This window comes from Somniosus microcephalus, chromosome 8 (genome assembly GCF_052327205.1).
Source record: "Somniosus microcephalus isolate GS21.2 chromosome 8, FLI_Smic_1.0, whole genome shotgun sequence".
Lineage (NCBI taxonomy): Eukaryota > Metazoa > Chordata > Chondrichthyes > Squaliformes > Somniosidae > Somniosus > Somniosus microcephalus.
This window is the reverse complement of record NC_140994.1, coordinates 237,583,430-237,601,474: the sequence shown is the minus strand read 5'-3', so window position 1 is coordinate 237,601,474 and position 18,045 is coordinate 237,583,430. Positions and strand designations below refer to the sequence as shown.

Here is an 18,045-nt window from a genome sequence, read left to right as displayed (position 1 = left end):
AATGTTATTTGTGGGGGTGACAGCTAGCATGGAGGTGCTCTTCCACTCATCTCGGAGGAAGGGGCCTGCCAAAGAAACCTAGGCTGTGTGGGTACAGCTGGCAAGGGATATCATTTCCAGATCTGTGTGCAGATTGGGAGACTGTTTCTGTGTATTGATGAAATGCCATCCCTGTTGGAAAGTATTAAAATGATTTGAAGCCAAAATGTTGGTGTTATGCCATCTGTTCTTTCGCCTTAGGCAGCTCCACATTGCGGGCACCGCCACACTTGCATTGTCAGGTTGGTGGCCTGAGTGAAAGGAGGCCAGAGAGTCATGTCCATTGTCAATGATGTCCTAGGATGGAGCCAAGGACATGTGCCAACTTTGGCAACCTATGCAAATCTGGCCATGATAAGTTCATCTCTTGCATCCCGGGCAGCCATGTGCTCGCGTGCTGCTGTTGGTCGATACACCAGCACTCTGACTTCCTCCTCCTCCTCCTCCAGATCCTCCTCCTCCTCATCCTCATCTCAGGTCGATGCAGAAAGAAAACGAATGGTTCCCATTCTGCTTGTAGATGCCTCCTTTGGGGAAATGCTCATTGCAAGCGGGGAGAGGGTCTTCCAAGGAGCTCCCACTGTTGATGGAGTCAAGCTGCAGCACCTCCGACTTCGGAAGGCCTTCTAAAAGTGCTCAGAGACCTTTTAAAGCTAAGGTCTGGCACCTGCAAGTAATCCTTGCTGCAATAAATTATGTCTTGTTAGACCTGCAGCTGTGAGGAGGCCACCCACGAGTCAACCCACCAGGTTTACCTGGCATGGTTCAGGAGGTGCGTGGAGCACACTGAAATGCTAGAAAAATCAGGAGGGCCTCTCAAAATAGGCTTAGAGAGGCCCTTAACGAGCTTTTAAGGAGGTTAAATAGCGCAATGGCCAGCTGGAGGCGGGAGCGTTTCCCAACCTTCAAAACCGGCACCGGCAAAATCCCGTGGAGGCGGGTTGGAGGCAGGTTCCAAACCTCCTTTGGGGAAGCGCCCTGAATCTGATTTTCCCGCCCTTCCCGCCTCCAAACCCGCCTCCTCCAATGTCAGAAAATCGCCCCCTGAGAGTCTAAATGGGGTAGAGGTGCAAAGGGATCTAGGGGTATAGATTCGCAAATCATTAAAAGTAGCAATGCAGGTTAAAAAAGCCATAAAATTGCAAATAAAGCACTGGGGCTCATTTCTAGAGGAATAGAGTTCAAAAGCAGAGAAGTTATGTTAAACTTGTATAGAACCTTGTCTGATTGTCTCATGATTTGAGACGGTGGGGTGGCAATATGGCATTACTGTATATATGCTTTTAAGTGTTTGCTGTTGCTGTCGTTGTTGTAAACGTTGTTGTTGTTTTAACACGGACGAAAGGGTCACGCTCAAAGGAGTTCATGGCCCGCTCAGTACAAAAGAAAACTAGAGGGAACATTGATGCTGGGATTGCTGGCCCATAGGTTTTCAGGCCTACTGTCTTGATTTCTCTTCCCTTTATCTCCATGAATGTGCTTCTTGGAGGAGATAGCCAGGATATTTCCTTTGCAGAAGTGAGGTATGGTGTACAGCTTGGAGGTCAGAAATATTTGCTTTGCATTAACTAAGGTTTCTCCTACACCAAGTGGAATAAAAGTAAATACCCACTGTCCAATCCTTTCCTGATTGACCCACTAGCCGAGAAACATTGCAGCAATATGGAGCTTTGCTAGGCAGAGATGCCATCAGATCAATAAATGCTAGGTCAGATTTTAAAAGAAAACTGTCTTCATGAAACTAGTTTGGCAAATGTACAGCACAATGGCATAAAACGAGTTAAAACACATCGGGGGTGATGTGCCTCAATAATTCCGAGACTCGAAGTTAGCAGAACAAAAACAAGGCTTTTATTAACTCAGAACGTAACACGTAAGGGAGAGTGATGTCTTCCTTCTGGAGACTGAGGCCAGACTGAGCCAGCCTACAAACGGGGCCAGGTATGGGCGGAGCCCTACACACAGCACATTCCAGCACATTCCAGTATACAATACAGCACATTCCAGTACACAATACAATGAGGTCTGGGGGAAGGGAAATGACACTGAAACCGATCTCAGTCACAGACAGTGATGATGATGAATATTTCATCACAGGGGGGTCATTTAAAATTTTGCCGAGAGTGTAAAACTGGCGATATTGGATCGGATCAGCCACCCGTTATACAACACGCCTCATTTTTCTTTCCATTGAAGTCAACGGAAAGGTAGATTGGGTGAGGAGCAGCCGATCCAATATTGCCCACTCTACACCATCACCAAAAGTTAAAATGTCCTCCCATCAATGCATCACCTATGCTTAATGCCATCACAACAAAGATTCATATCCTAAACAAAATACATTTCTATGATGACAATGCTTATTTAATACTCATCATGTCCATTGTTGTTACAATTGTCTATTCAATGGATTGTCCAGCTGGGGTGCTGACACATTCAAGGCTTCATACGCTGCTATCTCGGTTGCGGTTTAATGCTAAGCAAAAGTTGTACATGCTCCTTCATTACAGTCCAGCATCTGCCACGCTCTCCCACCATCATCTGGTATGAGTGCAGTTGTTGTGTCTGCACATCCCCTTGATGGCTTGAGGGCATCTTTCCAATAGTTGTGGACCTGCCTCCCTGCTATATTTTGTTGCATTTTCCAGTAATATAGTGTTGGTTTTTGTTTTGAAAATTGTAATTTCAGCAAAACTTCTTCTTCTTCTTCTTAGGCAGTCCCTCGGAACTGAGGATGACTTGCTTCCACACTAAAAATGAGTTCTCAGGTGACTGATGAGTCCAATGCAGGACCTACAGTCTCTGTCACAGGTGGGGCAGATGGTGGTTGAAGGGACGGGTGGGTGGTGTTCTTAGGTTGACGTGTGCTCCTTCCGCTGTTTGCGCTTGGCTTCTGCTTGCTCCCGGTGAAGAGATTCAACGTGTTCGGCTCCTTCCCAGATGCTTCTCCTCCACTTTGTGCGGTCTTGGGCCAAGGATTCCCAGGTGTCGGTGGGGATGTTGCACTTTTTCAAGGAGGCTTTGAGGGTGTCCTTGAAGTGTTTCCTCTGCCCACGTGGGGCTCTCTTGCCGTGTTGGAGCTCCAAGTAGAGCACTTGCTTTGGGAGTCTCGTATCGAGCGTGCGGATGATGTGGCCCGTCCATCGGAGCTGATCGAGCGTGGTCAAAGCTTTGATGCTGGGGATGTTGGCCTGAGCAAGAACACTGACGTAGGTGCACCTATCCTGCCAATGGATTTGCAGGATCTTGCGGAGGCAGCCTTGTTGGTACCTCTCCAGTGCTTTGAGCTGTCTGCTCTACATGATAAAACTATAACATCAGCAAAACTATAACAAGCAAAATCAACACAAGTGCAGTCGAAAAGTGGTTATTTTATTCAGACCGTCTCTTTTAAAGGCAATGATCCATCATCCATACTGTTGATTACCACACTTGGGTCAAATATCTGAAAGATTCTAACATCCAATAGATGAGCTCCATGTTGTAGACTTCAGAGGAACATGCTATCCTAACAAGAGAACTCGATAATTTCCATTATTATTTGTTTATATTCCCTTCGGAAGTTGTGGTTTAAAACGCCATATACGATAGCATTCAGGCAGCTGTTGAAATATGCCATAAAATAGCTGGCAATGAAGAGCCACTCTGGTATCATGCTAGCCAAGTGTGGATTAACTGCTACTACCAGGCCAATGAAGTTCAATGGTGCCCAACAAACAGCAAAGAGCACAAACACTACAAACATGGTCAGAAAGTTCCTGAAGTCGTGGGGATTTATTTTGGATCGATTGTCAGGCTTAACCCGCCTCCTGACCTGGATGACAAGGATCCAGATACGCAGATAGCAATACGAGACAATGCTGATTGGCAGAATGAAATGAATGACTACTACGATGACTGTGTAGAAAGAGCTGACTGACTGAGCAAAGGTGCAGGAATATACACGAGGATCGTACTGAAGAGATTCCATGAAGAGATTGGGAATGATTGTTATACAGGTCAACACCCAGACCAGTACCACATAGCATGACGTGCTCCTGTTGCTGAAGATCTTGTCATACTTCAGACCATGACAGATGTAACAATATCTGTTGATTGCAATGCTGGTGATGTTAAAAATGGAGCCAATCACACTCAGCCCCATGAGGAACCCACTAATTTGACAGTGGATGTACCCAAGAACCCATCCATTGCAGAATATAGCTATTAGTACAAGAGGATAAGGATAGATTGCTACGACAAGGTCAGCGATGGCGAGGCTCACCAAAAAGGCATTACCTATAAAAGAGCACAGCTGGTTAGTTCAGCAGTAAACATCATTGCTTTTAATTATGATGGTTGCATTAGAATCCGTTAAACATACAGCAGATGGAGGAAGGAGATGCTAAAGCAATTCATCAATCATTTAGTCATTGTAACTCCCAATTCCAATTCTAATTCGTGTTCATTTGGCCGCAGCATAACTTGGAAAACAACTGGTCCTCGATCCCAATGTGACTGTTTCCCTCTTGTTAATCTGCTCTGTTCTTGGGCAAGCTACCAGAGAGCCATGAGTTCCACTGGAGCCACACTGCAGCATGAGTTAATTCTGTCAGGAGGGGATGGGAGAAAAATGTTAGTAAAATATACATAGGAAGATGCTAGCCACTGTGCAGAGACCAGTGGGTGGTCTTTTCCAGATTCGTTTTCCATGGTTGGAAGCAGTAACGGTGGCCTTATAACTGGAATTGCTCTAGGCAGCCAATCTCTCCTCCTTTCTCTCTTGTTTATTTTTACCTTTTTATGACAATTCAACTTTACTGTTTTAACCACAACTAGTTCAAATTCATGACTCTGAGCTGCAAAATGGCTTCTTATGAATTGAGTTATCAGCAGGACCACTGATTTACAATGACTGAATAAATTATATTTTTATTACATGGGACTCTAGGATCTTTACTGATGTTTTGGAGATAACATTTTGTGTTCCAGCTGTTTACATTAGGTCCTTTAGTTTATTGTCCCTGAATACATTTTTTTTAATTGCATGGAATTTTTACAGATGTTCAGGGAATCAATATCAACCATTCTGTCCGTTTTTCCATGGAAGCCATACATCAATGTCCTTAGTTATCAGTTCTCAAACATGTGAATTAAGCCACATTTTATGGCATTTTGAAAGGACTCCTCTTCACCTCCATTTGCTTTATTTACAAACCAGACTTAACTGTGCCCATTGGAAAAAAAATCTTGCATTTATATAGCACCTTTCACAACCACCAGACATCCCAAATTTGCACACAGCAAGCTCCCACAAACAGCAATGTGATAATGGCCAGATAATCTGTTTTTAGTGATAGTGATTGAGGGATAAGTATTGGCCAGGACACCTCCCCTGCTCTTCTTCAAAATAGTGGCCATGGGATCCTTTACGTCCACCTGAGAGAGCAGATGGGGCCTGTTTAACATCCCATCCAAAGGACGGCACCTCTGACAGTGCAGCACTCCCTCAGTACTGCACTGAAGTGTCAGCCTAGATTTTTGTGCTCAAGTCTCGTGGAGTGGGACTTGAACCCACAACCTCAGAGGTCATTTTCATTCACCGCCCCATTCCCACTCGGACCTCATTGTCCTCGGCCTCTTGCATTGTTCCACGGAAGCTCACCGTAAACTCAAGGAACAGCACCTCATCTTTCGATTAGGCACTTTACAGCCTTCCGGACTCAATATCAAGTTCAACAATTTCAGATCATAACCTCGGCCCCTATTACATTTTTACTTTTATTTTTTATCCACACCTTTGTTTTTTTTGGCCTTTCCCCCCCGCTTTCTTTTTGTTTCTCTCTCCCACATGGCAGCTGTCTCCCATTCTGCCAGCGCATTTCACACCTAATCTAGCGCCGTCTTTTGTCTCCACTAGTCCGATCACCACCTCGTCTCATTTTGAATACCTCTTAATGTCTCTTCTTCTCTTTTGTTCACTCCCAGCCTGGCCTTTTAATCTATTTCATTCCCTGTGCCTCTTTAGTCTTGACAAAGGGTTTTCACCCGAAACGTTGACTCTATTCTCTCTCCACGGATGTTGCCTGGCCTGCTGAGTTTTCCCAGCATTTTCTGTTGTTATTTCAGATTTCCAGCATCTGCCGTATTTTGCTATCGTCACAGAGGTGAGGCTGCTACCTACTGAGCCACAGCTGACAGTGCCACCGTACACAAAACGACTTTGGACACACAAAGCTCAAATCTGAGCTACTGGTCTTAAATCCCAATCTGTACATTGTTCTGTAAAGTCTGCTCCGTCAGCACAATCCGTGGCAACCAGTCCATTCTTTGTGAGGAGATGAATGAAATGTGATTTGCTGGAAACCCAGTCACCACAATGATCGAGTGAGTAGAGATGTGTCTAGCTTGATGGCCAAGTGAATGGATTAGAAATTTGCCTGGAACTCATTGCCTAATGGGGGACCAAATATTACAGATCAGAAGGCTGCAGGTTTCTTTCTCTGCATGTGTTGAGTTAGTTGATCTCCTCAGGGTGCGGGTGGAGAGGTCCAGCCTGAAATTGGTGGCAGCATTTAAATCGAATATATCAGAATTTATTAATATAACTGGGGTGAGTGAGAGACTAGTTTATTCATTAATATAACTGGGATGAGTGAGAGACTAGTTTATTCATTAATATAACTGGGATGAGTGAGAGACTGGTTTATTCATTAATATAACTGGGGTGAGTGAGAGACTGGTTTATTTATTAATATAACTGGGGTGAGTGAGAGACTGGTTTATTTATTAATATAACTGGGGTGAGTGAGAGACTGGTTTATTTATTAATATAACTGGGGTGAGTGAGAGACTGGTTTATTTATTAATATAACTGGGGTGAGTGAGAGACTGGTTTATTTATTAATATAACTGGGGTGAGTGAGAGACTGGTTTATTTATTAATATAACTGGGGTGAGTGAGAGACTGGTTTATTCATTAATATAACTGGGGTGAGTGAGAGACTGGTTTATTCATTAATATAACTGGGGTGAGTGAGAGACTGGTTTATTCATTAATATAACTGGGGTGAGTGAGAGACTGGTTTATTTATTAATATAACTGGTGTGAGTGAGAGACTGGTTTATTTATTAATATAACTGGTGTGAGTGAGAGACTGGTTTATTTATTAATATAACTGGGGTGAGTGAGAGACTGGTTTATTCATTAATATAACTGGGGTGAGTGAGAGACTGGTTTATTCATTAATGTAACTGGTGTGAGTGAGACTAAAAAATCATGAATGGGCATCAGAGATTTCTGTTTCCTGATTGGAGCACCGGCCCACGTGATCTCAGGTATGCTTACGCATGTGGTGCGCCCTGGAATCCGTGGGCCACTATGCTGCGCTCAACTCCACAGCGAAGCAACGCAAGCTTTCGAAGGGGGCGTCACACCAGGTAAGTGCGGATTTATTTTGGAGGTCGGCGGTGGACTCCTTAGCTACGCCACCGACCGCAATTTCAGGGCCAGTGTATCACTAGTGTAAAACTGGAGCAGGAAGCTTCTGTGCAGCCTTTAAAGGCACTTCTCAGCCGGAACTGTTCAACAGAACACTGGAGGACATGAGGTTAAGGCAGATACACTGCTTGGCTTGTTCATTTCTCTCTCAAATTGCTTCACAGGAATTTTCATTGATATTTTTATTGTACTTGGTCACCATTATGAATATGCAAGTGCCACCTGGGCCCAGAGACAGCAGGGCGTGGCATCAAGCCAGAGAAGAAGCATGCACAACTTCATTCATTCATTCAGACCTCCAAACCCTCCTGCATGGCATTGAAGGCAGAACAAACAGACTCCTACATGTGTATGATGTCACCAAGTCACCCAGAATTATCACTCGTCCCACCTGGAGGGGAGGTGGCACTAGCACTAAGTGCCAACTCCCTCATCCCCTAGGAGAGTGCAACAAGAAGGTCCACATCCTCAGCAAGTTGGGCCAGGTGACACACTGCACTCCTTTCCCGTTTCTTTCTTTCACCAACATACTCACTCCTTAACTGCCAGCTTTACCCGCAGTTCCTTATCTCTTTGCAGGAGAAATATCTGCACAATACCCGCCAAAGGCTTTGCAGATCCCCTGGCTCCTGAACAACTTGGCAAGATTGAAAAAGATAAATCACAGCTACATAAGGCAGGCTGGCCTCCTGAACGCTGTGTTTTAATGCTATGTTAAGAGCTTTTCTCTACAAATTCCCATATATCAATGTTGTTCAGTCCATTCACTTTCTCATATCCAGCCAACTGCACTCGACTTAGGGAATCATAGTTACAGCACAGAAAGATGCCATTCAGCCCATCGTGCCTGTACTGGCTCTTTGAAAGAGCTCTCCAATTAGTCACACTCCCCCGCTCTTTCCCCATAGCCCTGCAAATTTTACCTTTTCAAGTATATATCCAATTCCCTTTTGAAAGTTACTACTGAATCTGCTTCCACCACCCTTTCATGCAGTGCATTCCAGATCTTAACAACTCACTGCGGAAAAAAATTCACCTCTTCTCCCCTCTGGTTCTTTTGCCAATTATCTTAAATCTGTGTCCTCTGGTGACCAACCCACCCGCCAGTGGAAACAGTTTCTCCTTATTTACTCTATCAAAACCCATCAAAATTTTGAACACCTTTATTAAATCTTCCCATAACCTCTGCGCTAAAGAGAGCAATGAAAGGTCATCAACCTGAAACATCAACTCTGCCTCTCTCTCCACAGACACCGCCCGACCCGCTGAGCGCCTCCAACATTCTCTATCCCTATCCTAGCTTCTCTAGTCTCTCCGCATAACTGAAGTCCCTAATAACTGGTATAATTCTCCTCTGTAGCCTCTCCAATGCCTTGACATCCTTTCTAAAGTGTGCTGCTCTAAAAGGCAGACCACTGGAGAGGCCTTCCCTATCTTTAAACCCCTCAACCCCTTTGGGGACAAGGCCAGGCAGCTCATGGGGAGGCACTCAGCTCGTGTCGTGAGAAATGGTGAGGTCAGCGGCATCTTGCCAGCACCAGATTACTGATTGAGCACCTACACTGTCACCCTGACATTACTGTGCAGCACCAGGAGTGTCAGCTGTGGCTCTGTGGGTAGCACACTCGTCTCTGAGTCAGGGACTTGAGCACATAAATCTAGGCTGACACTCCAGTGTAGTATTGAGGGAGTGCTGCACTGTCAGAGGTGCCATCTTTCGGATGAGACGTTAAACCGAGGTCCCGTCTGCTCTCTCAGGTGGACATAAAAGATCCCATGGCACTATTTCAAAGAACAGTAGGGGAGTTATTCCCTGGTGTCCTGGCCAGTATTTATCCCTCAATCAACATAACAAAAAAAAACAGATTATCTGGTCATTATCACTTTGCTATTTGTGGGAGCTTGCTGTGCATAAATTGGCTGCCACGTTTCCCACATTACAACAGTGAGTACACTCCAAAAGTACTTCATTGGCTGTAAAGTGCTTTGAGGGGTCCGGTGGTCATGAAAGGCACTATATAAATGCAAGTCTTTCTTTTCTTTCTTCATACTGCCACCAGCTTCCATCAACCTTCTCTGTCTTATTCTCAGGGGTTGATTCTCACCCATGCTTGCCTTCTATCTTTCCTTCCTGCAGATCTACCACGGCAACTGGTAGTGCAGGAGGAGGGTGATGATAATCAAGACACCCATAAATAGCAGCGGCATGATGCTGTCCCTCAGGACAACAGCACATGCCAGATTTCCAGCCCTCCCCCTCAGAGCACCATGCCAGTGGAATATGAGAGGTGAGACCAGGCTGCTCAGAAGCACCCTCCAGAGATGAAGCCAGCAGCAGGTCCAGGAGCTAGCTGCCATGGGATGAGGGCCATCTTAGTCCCATGATCCTTCTGTGCCGCATGAGCAGCCAACCGGTATCCTGGCCCTCTGGTGGCACCTAGAAGAAGCGCGGGGATAGGTGCCTATAGGGTATGCCCTACCTGCTTCTGAGTACCCCTGATGCTGGGACTGGGAGGAGATAGGGGTTGTTCTGGTGCTCTGACCCTCTGAGAAGCAGTCAGAATCAAGTGTGGATGTCTATAGGCATCAACAAAAAAAACACTGGAAAAGAGCATATCCTACTTCAGAAATCTTCAATAAAAGATCTGTAGGCTCTTCTCTGTCAGGAACTCCTCACTCCCGTCTTTAAGGGCTGATTCTGACAGCTGCTGTGCCTAATACAAGTAGGCGTGACTTACCCTGTGTGCACTAGCTAGGTAAGTTTGGGGGCGGGGGTGGAAGGGGATGAATTTCTGCGGGGCTTCTCTTGCTCCAACGCTGTAACTGCGGCAGAAACCCCATTTAGGCGTGTAAGCGGGATTTCTGCCAAATTTATGGCGGCGGAGCGGGAGAAACCCTGAGGAAATTCACCCCCTCACCCCAGGAAGCTCTCCTCCGCAGTACCACTGGCTGACTGGCAGCTGAATGTAAATGATCAGTGGTGACTGGCGGGAGCATCGCTGAATGGCTCTACCAGCACCAGGAAATTTGGGAAGCCATTTAAAGGCTGGAAAAATGTCCTATGCTGTTCCAGCACCTCTAACGTGCAGGAAACGGTGAAGAAATTCAACACCACTCCCCTCCCCCCCCCCGAACCCCACCTCCCTGCATGGAAAATTATATGGACGTGTGAATTGTAATTTAACAGTTTTCAGTCCTGCTGTTCAGAAAAGTTTCCAAATCAAACCAGGGTATGGCATTACCATCTCATCTATTGATGGTGTTGTATTATTGAGTTGCAGCCAACACAAATTATTGGTCTCTCTTGTGAAAGAAAAGTTGGAACACACTTACATTCGTACAACACCCAAGAGGTAAAACCAGGAAGAAAGATTGGGGTTTGCTTCTGCTCTATGGTGTTCAAGTGGGACAAGATTCTTAAAATATTCATGTCAACTAAATACTTTGGGGGGTTTTTTGTTGGAAAGTGCACGTATGTGGAAAATGTTTGAGGACAGGATCATGCACCATTGTAAATGACCCCAAGGTGGAATAGCCTACCGATCCGTATTACCTCAGCTCATATATGAAGAATGGCCAAACTAGTGGAACCCACGGAAAGGAAGCTCAGCAAGTCACTGTCATCAGAGGTAGAGGAGAGAAAAATTGAACACAAAAGAGTTTCCTCAGGCGACATGAGGAAAAACGTTTTGACGCAGCGAGTGGTTAGGATCTGGAATGCACTGCCTGAGAGGGTGGTGGAGGCAGATTCAATCGTGGCTTTCAAAAGGGAGTTGGATAAGTACCCGAAGGAAAAAAAAATTGCAGGGCTACGGGGAAAGGGCGGGGGAATGGGACTAGCTGAAGTGCTCTTATAGAGAGCCGGCACGGGCTCGATGGGCCGAATGGCCTCCTTCTATGCTGTAACCATTCTATGATTAAAAAGGGATGGATTTGTTGGGCTTAACGGCTTTGTCTTTTTGCTAAAACCCGCCTGCAATTTGCATAGGTTCTTCCCCACGATCTTTTGCCGTAACTTCGGCGGAAGATAAACGACCATTTCTCTAGGGTTTTCACCAATCTTCTGCTGAAGTTACGGCAGGAGAGCCGGGATCTACCTGAGGCTTGCGTTCAGACACATGCAATATATTTGTTTGATTCACAGTTGAACTGGTGGCTTCACTGATGTAAATCACTCTTACATTCCTTTGCAGGCTGGCGCTCATTTCACCTCTTTGCTTGCACGCTACTATCAGAGATTATGCAGTCAGCACTTATCTGGCATAAAGTAGCTTTTAGCCAAGAGGAACTCCTATCGGACAGCCTGTAGGTACACAACATTATGGCAGATGTTATTGTGCTGAATGGACTCGGATTCTTTCCCAAGCTGCAGTATAGATTTGGGGGGGAAATCAGCGTTTTTGTTCTTTCAAACAAGTAACAGCTTTTACCTAAACAAATCAAATATTGCCTCTGCAAAGGCTCAGATCAATGAGATTAGAAATAGGTTGCTAGAGTCTGGTGTCAGACAAATTGCTTTCAAAAATATTTCCACGAGGCTGTCAAACATCGGAAATATAAATGAGCACAAGTCGTTCTCTTAGCTTCTCTGAACTACAGTAACAAATCAAATTACTCGACCAATGTCAGCAGTGTTGTGCTTTATTGATAGATCCTGTGAGCAAGCAAAATAAAAACCATCAGGCTTCAATCCTGGGAAGACTTGGTAGAGCTGCAATTTCAATCTGTATGGTATTGTAGTTATCTTAAATACAGATATTGCAGCAATACCTGAGAAACTTGCCATAAATTTCTTTTACTATCTGAATCTCACTGTGCCACACAACACCCGGGCCCTGAGATTCCTGGGTTTGGAGAGGGCGGCGAGCAATATTACTGCCTGGGAAGGGCTAGGAATTTGAGGCATCGTTCCAACACCCAAACCTCATCGTCCCAACACTCCCATCATCCCAGCGTCCCACCCCATCGTCCCAAAACCCCTCCCCATCATCCCAACACCCCTCCCCCATCGCCCCAACACCTCCATCATCCCAACTCCCCCATCGCCCCAACACCCCCATCGTCCCAGCGTCCCACCCTATCATCCCAAAACCCCTCCCATCATCCCAACACCCCTCCCCCATCGCCCCAACACCCGCATCATCCCAGTGTCCCACCCCATCGTCCCAAAACCCCTCCCCATCATCCCAACACCCCTCCCCCATCGCCCCAACACCCCCATCATCCCAGCGTCCCACCCTATCATCCCAAGACCCCTCCCCATCATTCCAAAACCCCTCCCCATCATCCCAACACCCCTCCCCCATCGCCCCAACACCTCCATCATCCCAACACCCCCATCATCCCAACACCCCTCCCCCATCGCCCCAACACCTCCATCGTCCCAGCGTCCCACCCTATCATCCCAAAACCCCTCCCCATCATCCCAACACCACTCCCCATCATGTTATTAATACTAGTCCCAGTTAAAAGGCTGCTTAAAAGCTCCACAATCTACAGTGGCTGTATAATAAAATTAGAAAATGTTGGAAATGCACAGCAGGATTATTAGCATATGAAAAGGGAAAAGGTGGTTTCAGGTCTGAGTTTATATCCAGTTCCATATCTCAGAACTACTGTATAACACAAGCTAGTTTTCTGCTTAATCTCGTCCAAATGGCTGAGGGTTACTCAATAATGTTATCATAATGTTGTTGTAATAAACTCTATTGGTCTGGTTTGATTGAGATGTTTGTTTTGTGTTTAGTAACCTTGCACTGCAAAACTGTGCATCAAAGTAATGATTATAATCTTTGATGTGGAATTAGTTTTGTTGTAGGAGACTTGCATTCTATCCGTGACCTGTGCTGCCATCTATTGTTTACACTTAGTAAGTCCTGCCAATTCAGTCATAACGAGTAGAGCGTGGCTAGTTTGTAACTCATATATAATATATATATATGTGCAATGCTGTTGACTGGTTAATGTCTATACCATCAATGAAAATGAGCAGATAATTGAGGACAGCAAACTTTTTGAGTGGTAGAGGAGCCACCATTGTGTAGTATTTCAGACAAAGGTAGCAATGGCTGGTAAACAGTGTCTTTGCACAGAATATCTCTCCCATATCAAGCCCACCTATATGAAAGTTAAAGTCCCCCATGATTACTGTATGACCTTTGTTACATGCATCTCTAATTCCCTGATTTATACTCTGCCCAACACTACAACCACTGTTAGGGGGGCCTATAGACTACTCCCACTCGTGTTTTCTGCCCCATGTTGTTTCTTAGCTGCACCTAAACTACATTTTGTTTTTCTGAGCCAAGATCTTTTCTCTCTACTGTCTTTATTCCCTCCTTTATTATCAGGACTACCCCATCTCCTTTTCCATTCTGCCTGCCTCTTCTAAAAGTCAAATATCCTGGAATATTTAGTTCCCAAACTTTGCAATCACGTCTCTGTAATGGCTATTAATTCAAACCCATTTATTGCTATCTACGTTATTAATTCATCTATTTTGTTGCGAATGCTTCATGCATTCAGATATAATACCTTTAGCTTTAACTTTTTTCTATTTTTCCCTGATATCACTTTAGTCACTAATGCCCTATTACCTTTATTAATCTTTCTTTCTGCTTATCTTTACCCAGATGACTTCTCTGCTCTACAGTCTTGACATTTCTCTTACTGCTTTTGAATTTACCCTTTCCTGAATCCTCCCTCCCCCACTTCATTAGTTTAAAGCCCCTGACTACTGCCCTAGTTATTCGATTTGCCAGGACACTGGTCCCAGCCCGGTTTAAGTGAAGCCCGTCCCCACAGAACAGCTCTCTCTTTCCCCAGTACTGGTGCCAGTGCCCCATGAATTGAAACCCCTGCCTCCCACACCACTCTTTGAGCCACGCATTTAACCTTCTAATCTGTTTGTCCCTATGCCAATTTGTGCGTGGCTCAGGTAACAATCCAGAGATTATTACCTGTGAGGTTCTGCTTTTTAATTTCGACCCTAGCTCCTCAAGCTCTCTCAGCAGAACCTCATTCCGAGTTCTAGTAGGACAGATGACCAAATGCTTGCTTGAAGAGGTCGGTGAGTCTTAAAGGAGAAGGGAGAGGTAGAGAAGCGATGAGGCTTGGGGAGGGAATTCCAGACTTTAGGGCCTAATCGGCTGAAGGCACGGCTGCCAATGGTGGCGCAATGAAAATCAGGGATGAACAAGAGGCCAGAATTGGAGAAGCGCAGAGATCTCGGAGGGGTGTAGGCCTGGAGGAGGTTATAGAGATAGGGAGGGGTGAAGCCATGGAGGGATTTGAACACAAAGATGAGAATTTAAAAATTTTAAAATTTTGCAACTCATAGCAAAATTCTTGCCAGGTACACTACGCACGCCATAGTTACCGATCTAAAATTGGCAGTGCAGTATCACTGCAGCCTAAGTGACAAGTCAGGAAGTCTAAGGCGCAGTGAACCTGAAGTCAAAATGTATCTTCTTTCACTAAGTCCCAGAGAGGAGATTTATAAGAAAATAACTTCACCTGCAGCAGGAACATAATTAAACTAAATAATCCAGAGAAACTATTAGGCTTTCATTCTTGATCACTCTTTAAGAATTGGTTTATTTGATGCAGATCATTCCTGGGTCTCATCCTTATCTTTATGTGTAATCAGGGGAAGTAATCACAACAAACCTTGGCAGGCTGATGCTATCATATAGTTCAGATGAAATGACTATAAACACATACATAGTTACCCATTTATTTTCCTTTCTCAAAATCTTTGATTTGATAACTGTATGACTCAGTCCCTCAAAAGAAAAGATGATACATCATAATCTTTAGCATAAATTGCTTTTCTGTTTTCATACAGGTCAATGTAATGCACTCTATTACTGGTCTAGTTTGAAATAAACGATGGACTCAAAAATTGTTAAAACTAATTTTCCATTTCACATTATAAATGAAACAAACCCAACATTAACAGCAGTCCGATGCCCCATTACACCAAAAGGCCCTTACCTACTCTATCTCCTCCATTTAGTACGTTATATCACCTCACTCTCCCTTCCTCTCAAGAATCTCTGTCAAGGAATCAAGGACAAGTATGAATTTCCTTCACATAACCTCACACCTAAAGAAAGCCACAGGGAGCCAGGTAGGTTACAATCCAAGATCTAACAATAACCATTATTCGAGTTGAAGCCTTAGAGAGCAGTGTAACCGAAGCCTTAGAGAGCAGTGTAACCAAATATATAATGGATAATGGCTTTAAAGTCATCTATTTTCCTGTTATCACACTTTTCATCAAACTAGGCCCTGTTTTGTTCACCATAGATAATCATTCAAATTAGTGCATTTCTTCAAATGCTAATACCCGCTAATTAAAAAGTTCCCATTGGGAATGGACCACAGTAAAACCTTTCTGAAATTACTCTTAGGAAATATGAACAAAAGAAAGTCTGGAACAAGAAAAGGGACATTCAGTCCACTGGTAACTACTTTTTTTACCAAAACATCAACGTCATTTTAAAGCGAGAGTGTACAGGCAAACCGGGCGGTATCCGGTCGGCCGCCTGTAATACGCAGTGCCTGATATTCACCCTATCAGCATAACCTTCTATTCCTTTCTCCCTCATGTAGTTATCGAGCTTCCCCTTAAATGCTTCCATGCATTCCGGACAAAGTCAACATGGATTTACAAAAGGTAAATTGTGCTTGACTAATCTACTGGAATTTTTTGAGGATGTAACTGGTAAAATAGATAAGGGAGAACCCGTGGATGTGGTGTATTTGGACTTTCAAAGGGCTTTTGATAAGGTCCCGCATAAGAGATTAGCGTGTAAAGTTAAGGCACATGGGATTGGGGGCAAGGTATTGACTTGGATAGAGAACTGGTTGGCAGACAGAAAGCAAAAAGTTGGAATAAATGGGTCTTTTTCCGAGTGGCAGGCAGTGGCTAGTGGGGTACCGCAGGGATCAGTCCTTGGACCCCAGCTATTCAAAATATATATTAATGATCTAGACAAGGGAACTAGATGTAATATCTCCAAATTTGCAGACGACACAAAGCTGGGTGGGCGTGTGTGCTGTGAGGAGGATGCCGAGAAACTCCAGGATGATTTGGACAGGTTGGGTGATTGGGCAGAAGCATGGCGGATGCAATATAACGTGGATAAATGTGAGGTTATCCACTTTGGTGGCAAAAACAGGAAGGCAGATTATTATCTGAATGGCAATAGATTGGGAGAAGGGGAAGTGCAACGAGACCTGGGTGTTCTTGTGCACCAGTCGCTGAAGGTAAGCATGTAGGTGCAGCAGGCGGTTAAGAAGGCAAATGGTATGTTGGCCTTCGTAGCGAGAGGGTTTGAGTACAGGAACAAGGATGCCTTGCTGCAGTTGTACAGGGCCTTGGTGAGACCGCACCTTGAGTATTGTGTGCAGTTTTGGTCGCCTTATCTGAGGAAGGATGTTCTTGCCATGGAAGGAGTTCAGCGAAGATTCACCAGGCTGATACCTGGGATGGCAGGAATGACGTATGAGGAGAGATTGGGTCGATTGGGCTTATACTCACTGGAGTTTAGAAGAATGAGAGGGGATCTCATTGAAACTTATAACATTCTGACAGGACTGGACAGACTAGATGCAGGAAGGATGTTCCCGATGGTCGGGGAGTCCAGGACCAGGGGTCACAGTCTAAGGATAAGGGGTAGGCCATTTAGGACAGAAATGAGGAGGAATTTCTTCACCCAGAGAAAAAAATAGAAATGCTATTGTGTGTGGAGTTGTTTTACAAAATGTTTGTAGTAGTAACACAATTTTAAAGGCACAAAGATTTTGTTTTAAATTTACCCGCTGACAGCTGGTTTTCTTTTAATTCACTGCACAACAACTGAATGAAATTTAAAGATATTGGACATTATTAAATTTAAGTTTCTTAATTTTAAGTGAATATTTCCTGCACAGTGACAGAAGGTCATCAAGAGTTGACGAATTAACCCATTGGGCATAGGCAAGCCACAATGGATTGTCTGTTTTTTCTTTTAAGCAGGGGGCCAGATGAGTGTTGATGGTGCGAGATTACCAGGTGGGTAGAAGTCTTCCCGTGCAAGTCGGCCAGAGCCTCATGGATGGCCAAGACCCTAGTTGGAGAGGTATTCTCCAGATGTGGTAGTCAGACCAGGGAAGTAATTTCACAGGTCAGGTAATGCAGGCCACCCTAGAATTGTTTGGGATTGAAGGGAAATGCCATGTGACCCACAGCCCACAATCATCGGGAATTGTGGAAAGAATGAACCGTACGTTGATGTTGGCCCTGTGAAAGGAATTAAATGAACAGCACACTAAGTGGGATGAGGTACTTCCCCTAATCCTTATGGGGATACATAGTAAGAAAATCAAAAAGGATCGGGTCACTCCCCTCATGAATTGGTAACGGGGAGACCAATGTGAACCTGTTGGCCCCCACTCTGACTGATAAACAAATGAAAGAAGTTACTCGGGACCAATTCCTGAGCGACCTGTGGGGAACTTTAAAGGAACTGAACTTGAGA

The 18,045-nt window shown here is 44.7% G+C and overlaps 1 protein-coding gene across 1 annotated transcript in view; it reads right to left on the bottom strand.

The window, feature by feature from the left end:
• Positions 1–3,547: 3,547 nt before the first annotated feature.
• Positions 3,548–18,045, bottom strand: part of mtnr1al (melatonin receptor type 1A like) — a 48,951-nt gene continuing 34,453 nt past the window's right edge. Inside the window, exon 2 of the mRNA XM_085996190.1 lies at positions 3,548–4,317. Within this exon, the coding sequence (XP_085852316.1) occupies positions 3,548–4,317 (770 nt within the window). The remainder of the gene's footprint in view (positions 4,318–18,045) is intronic.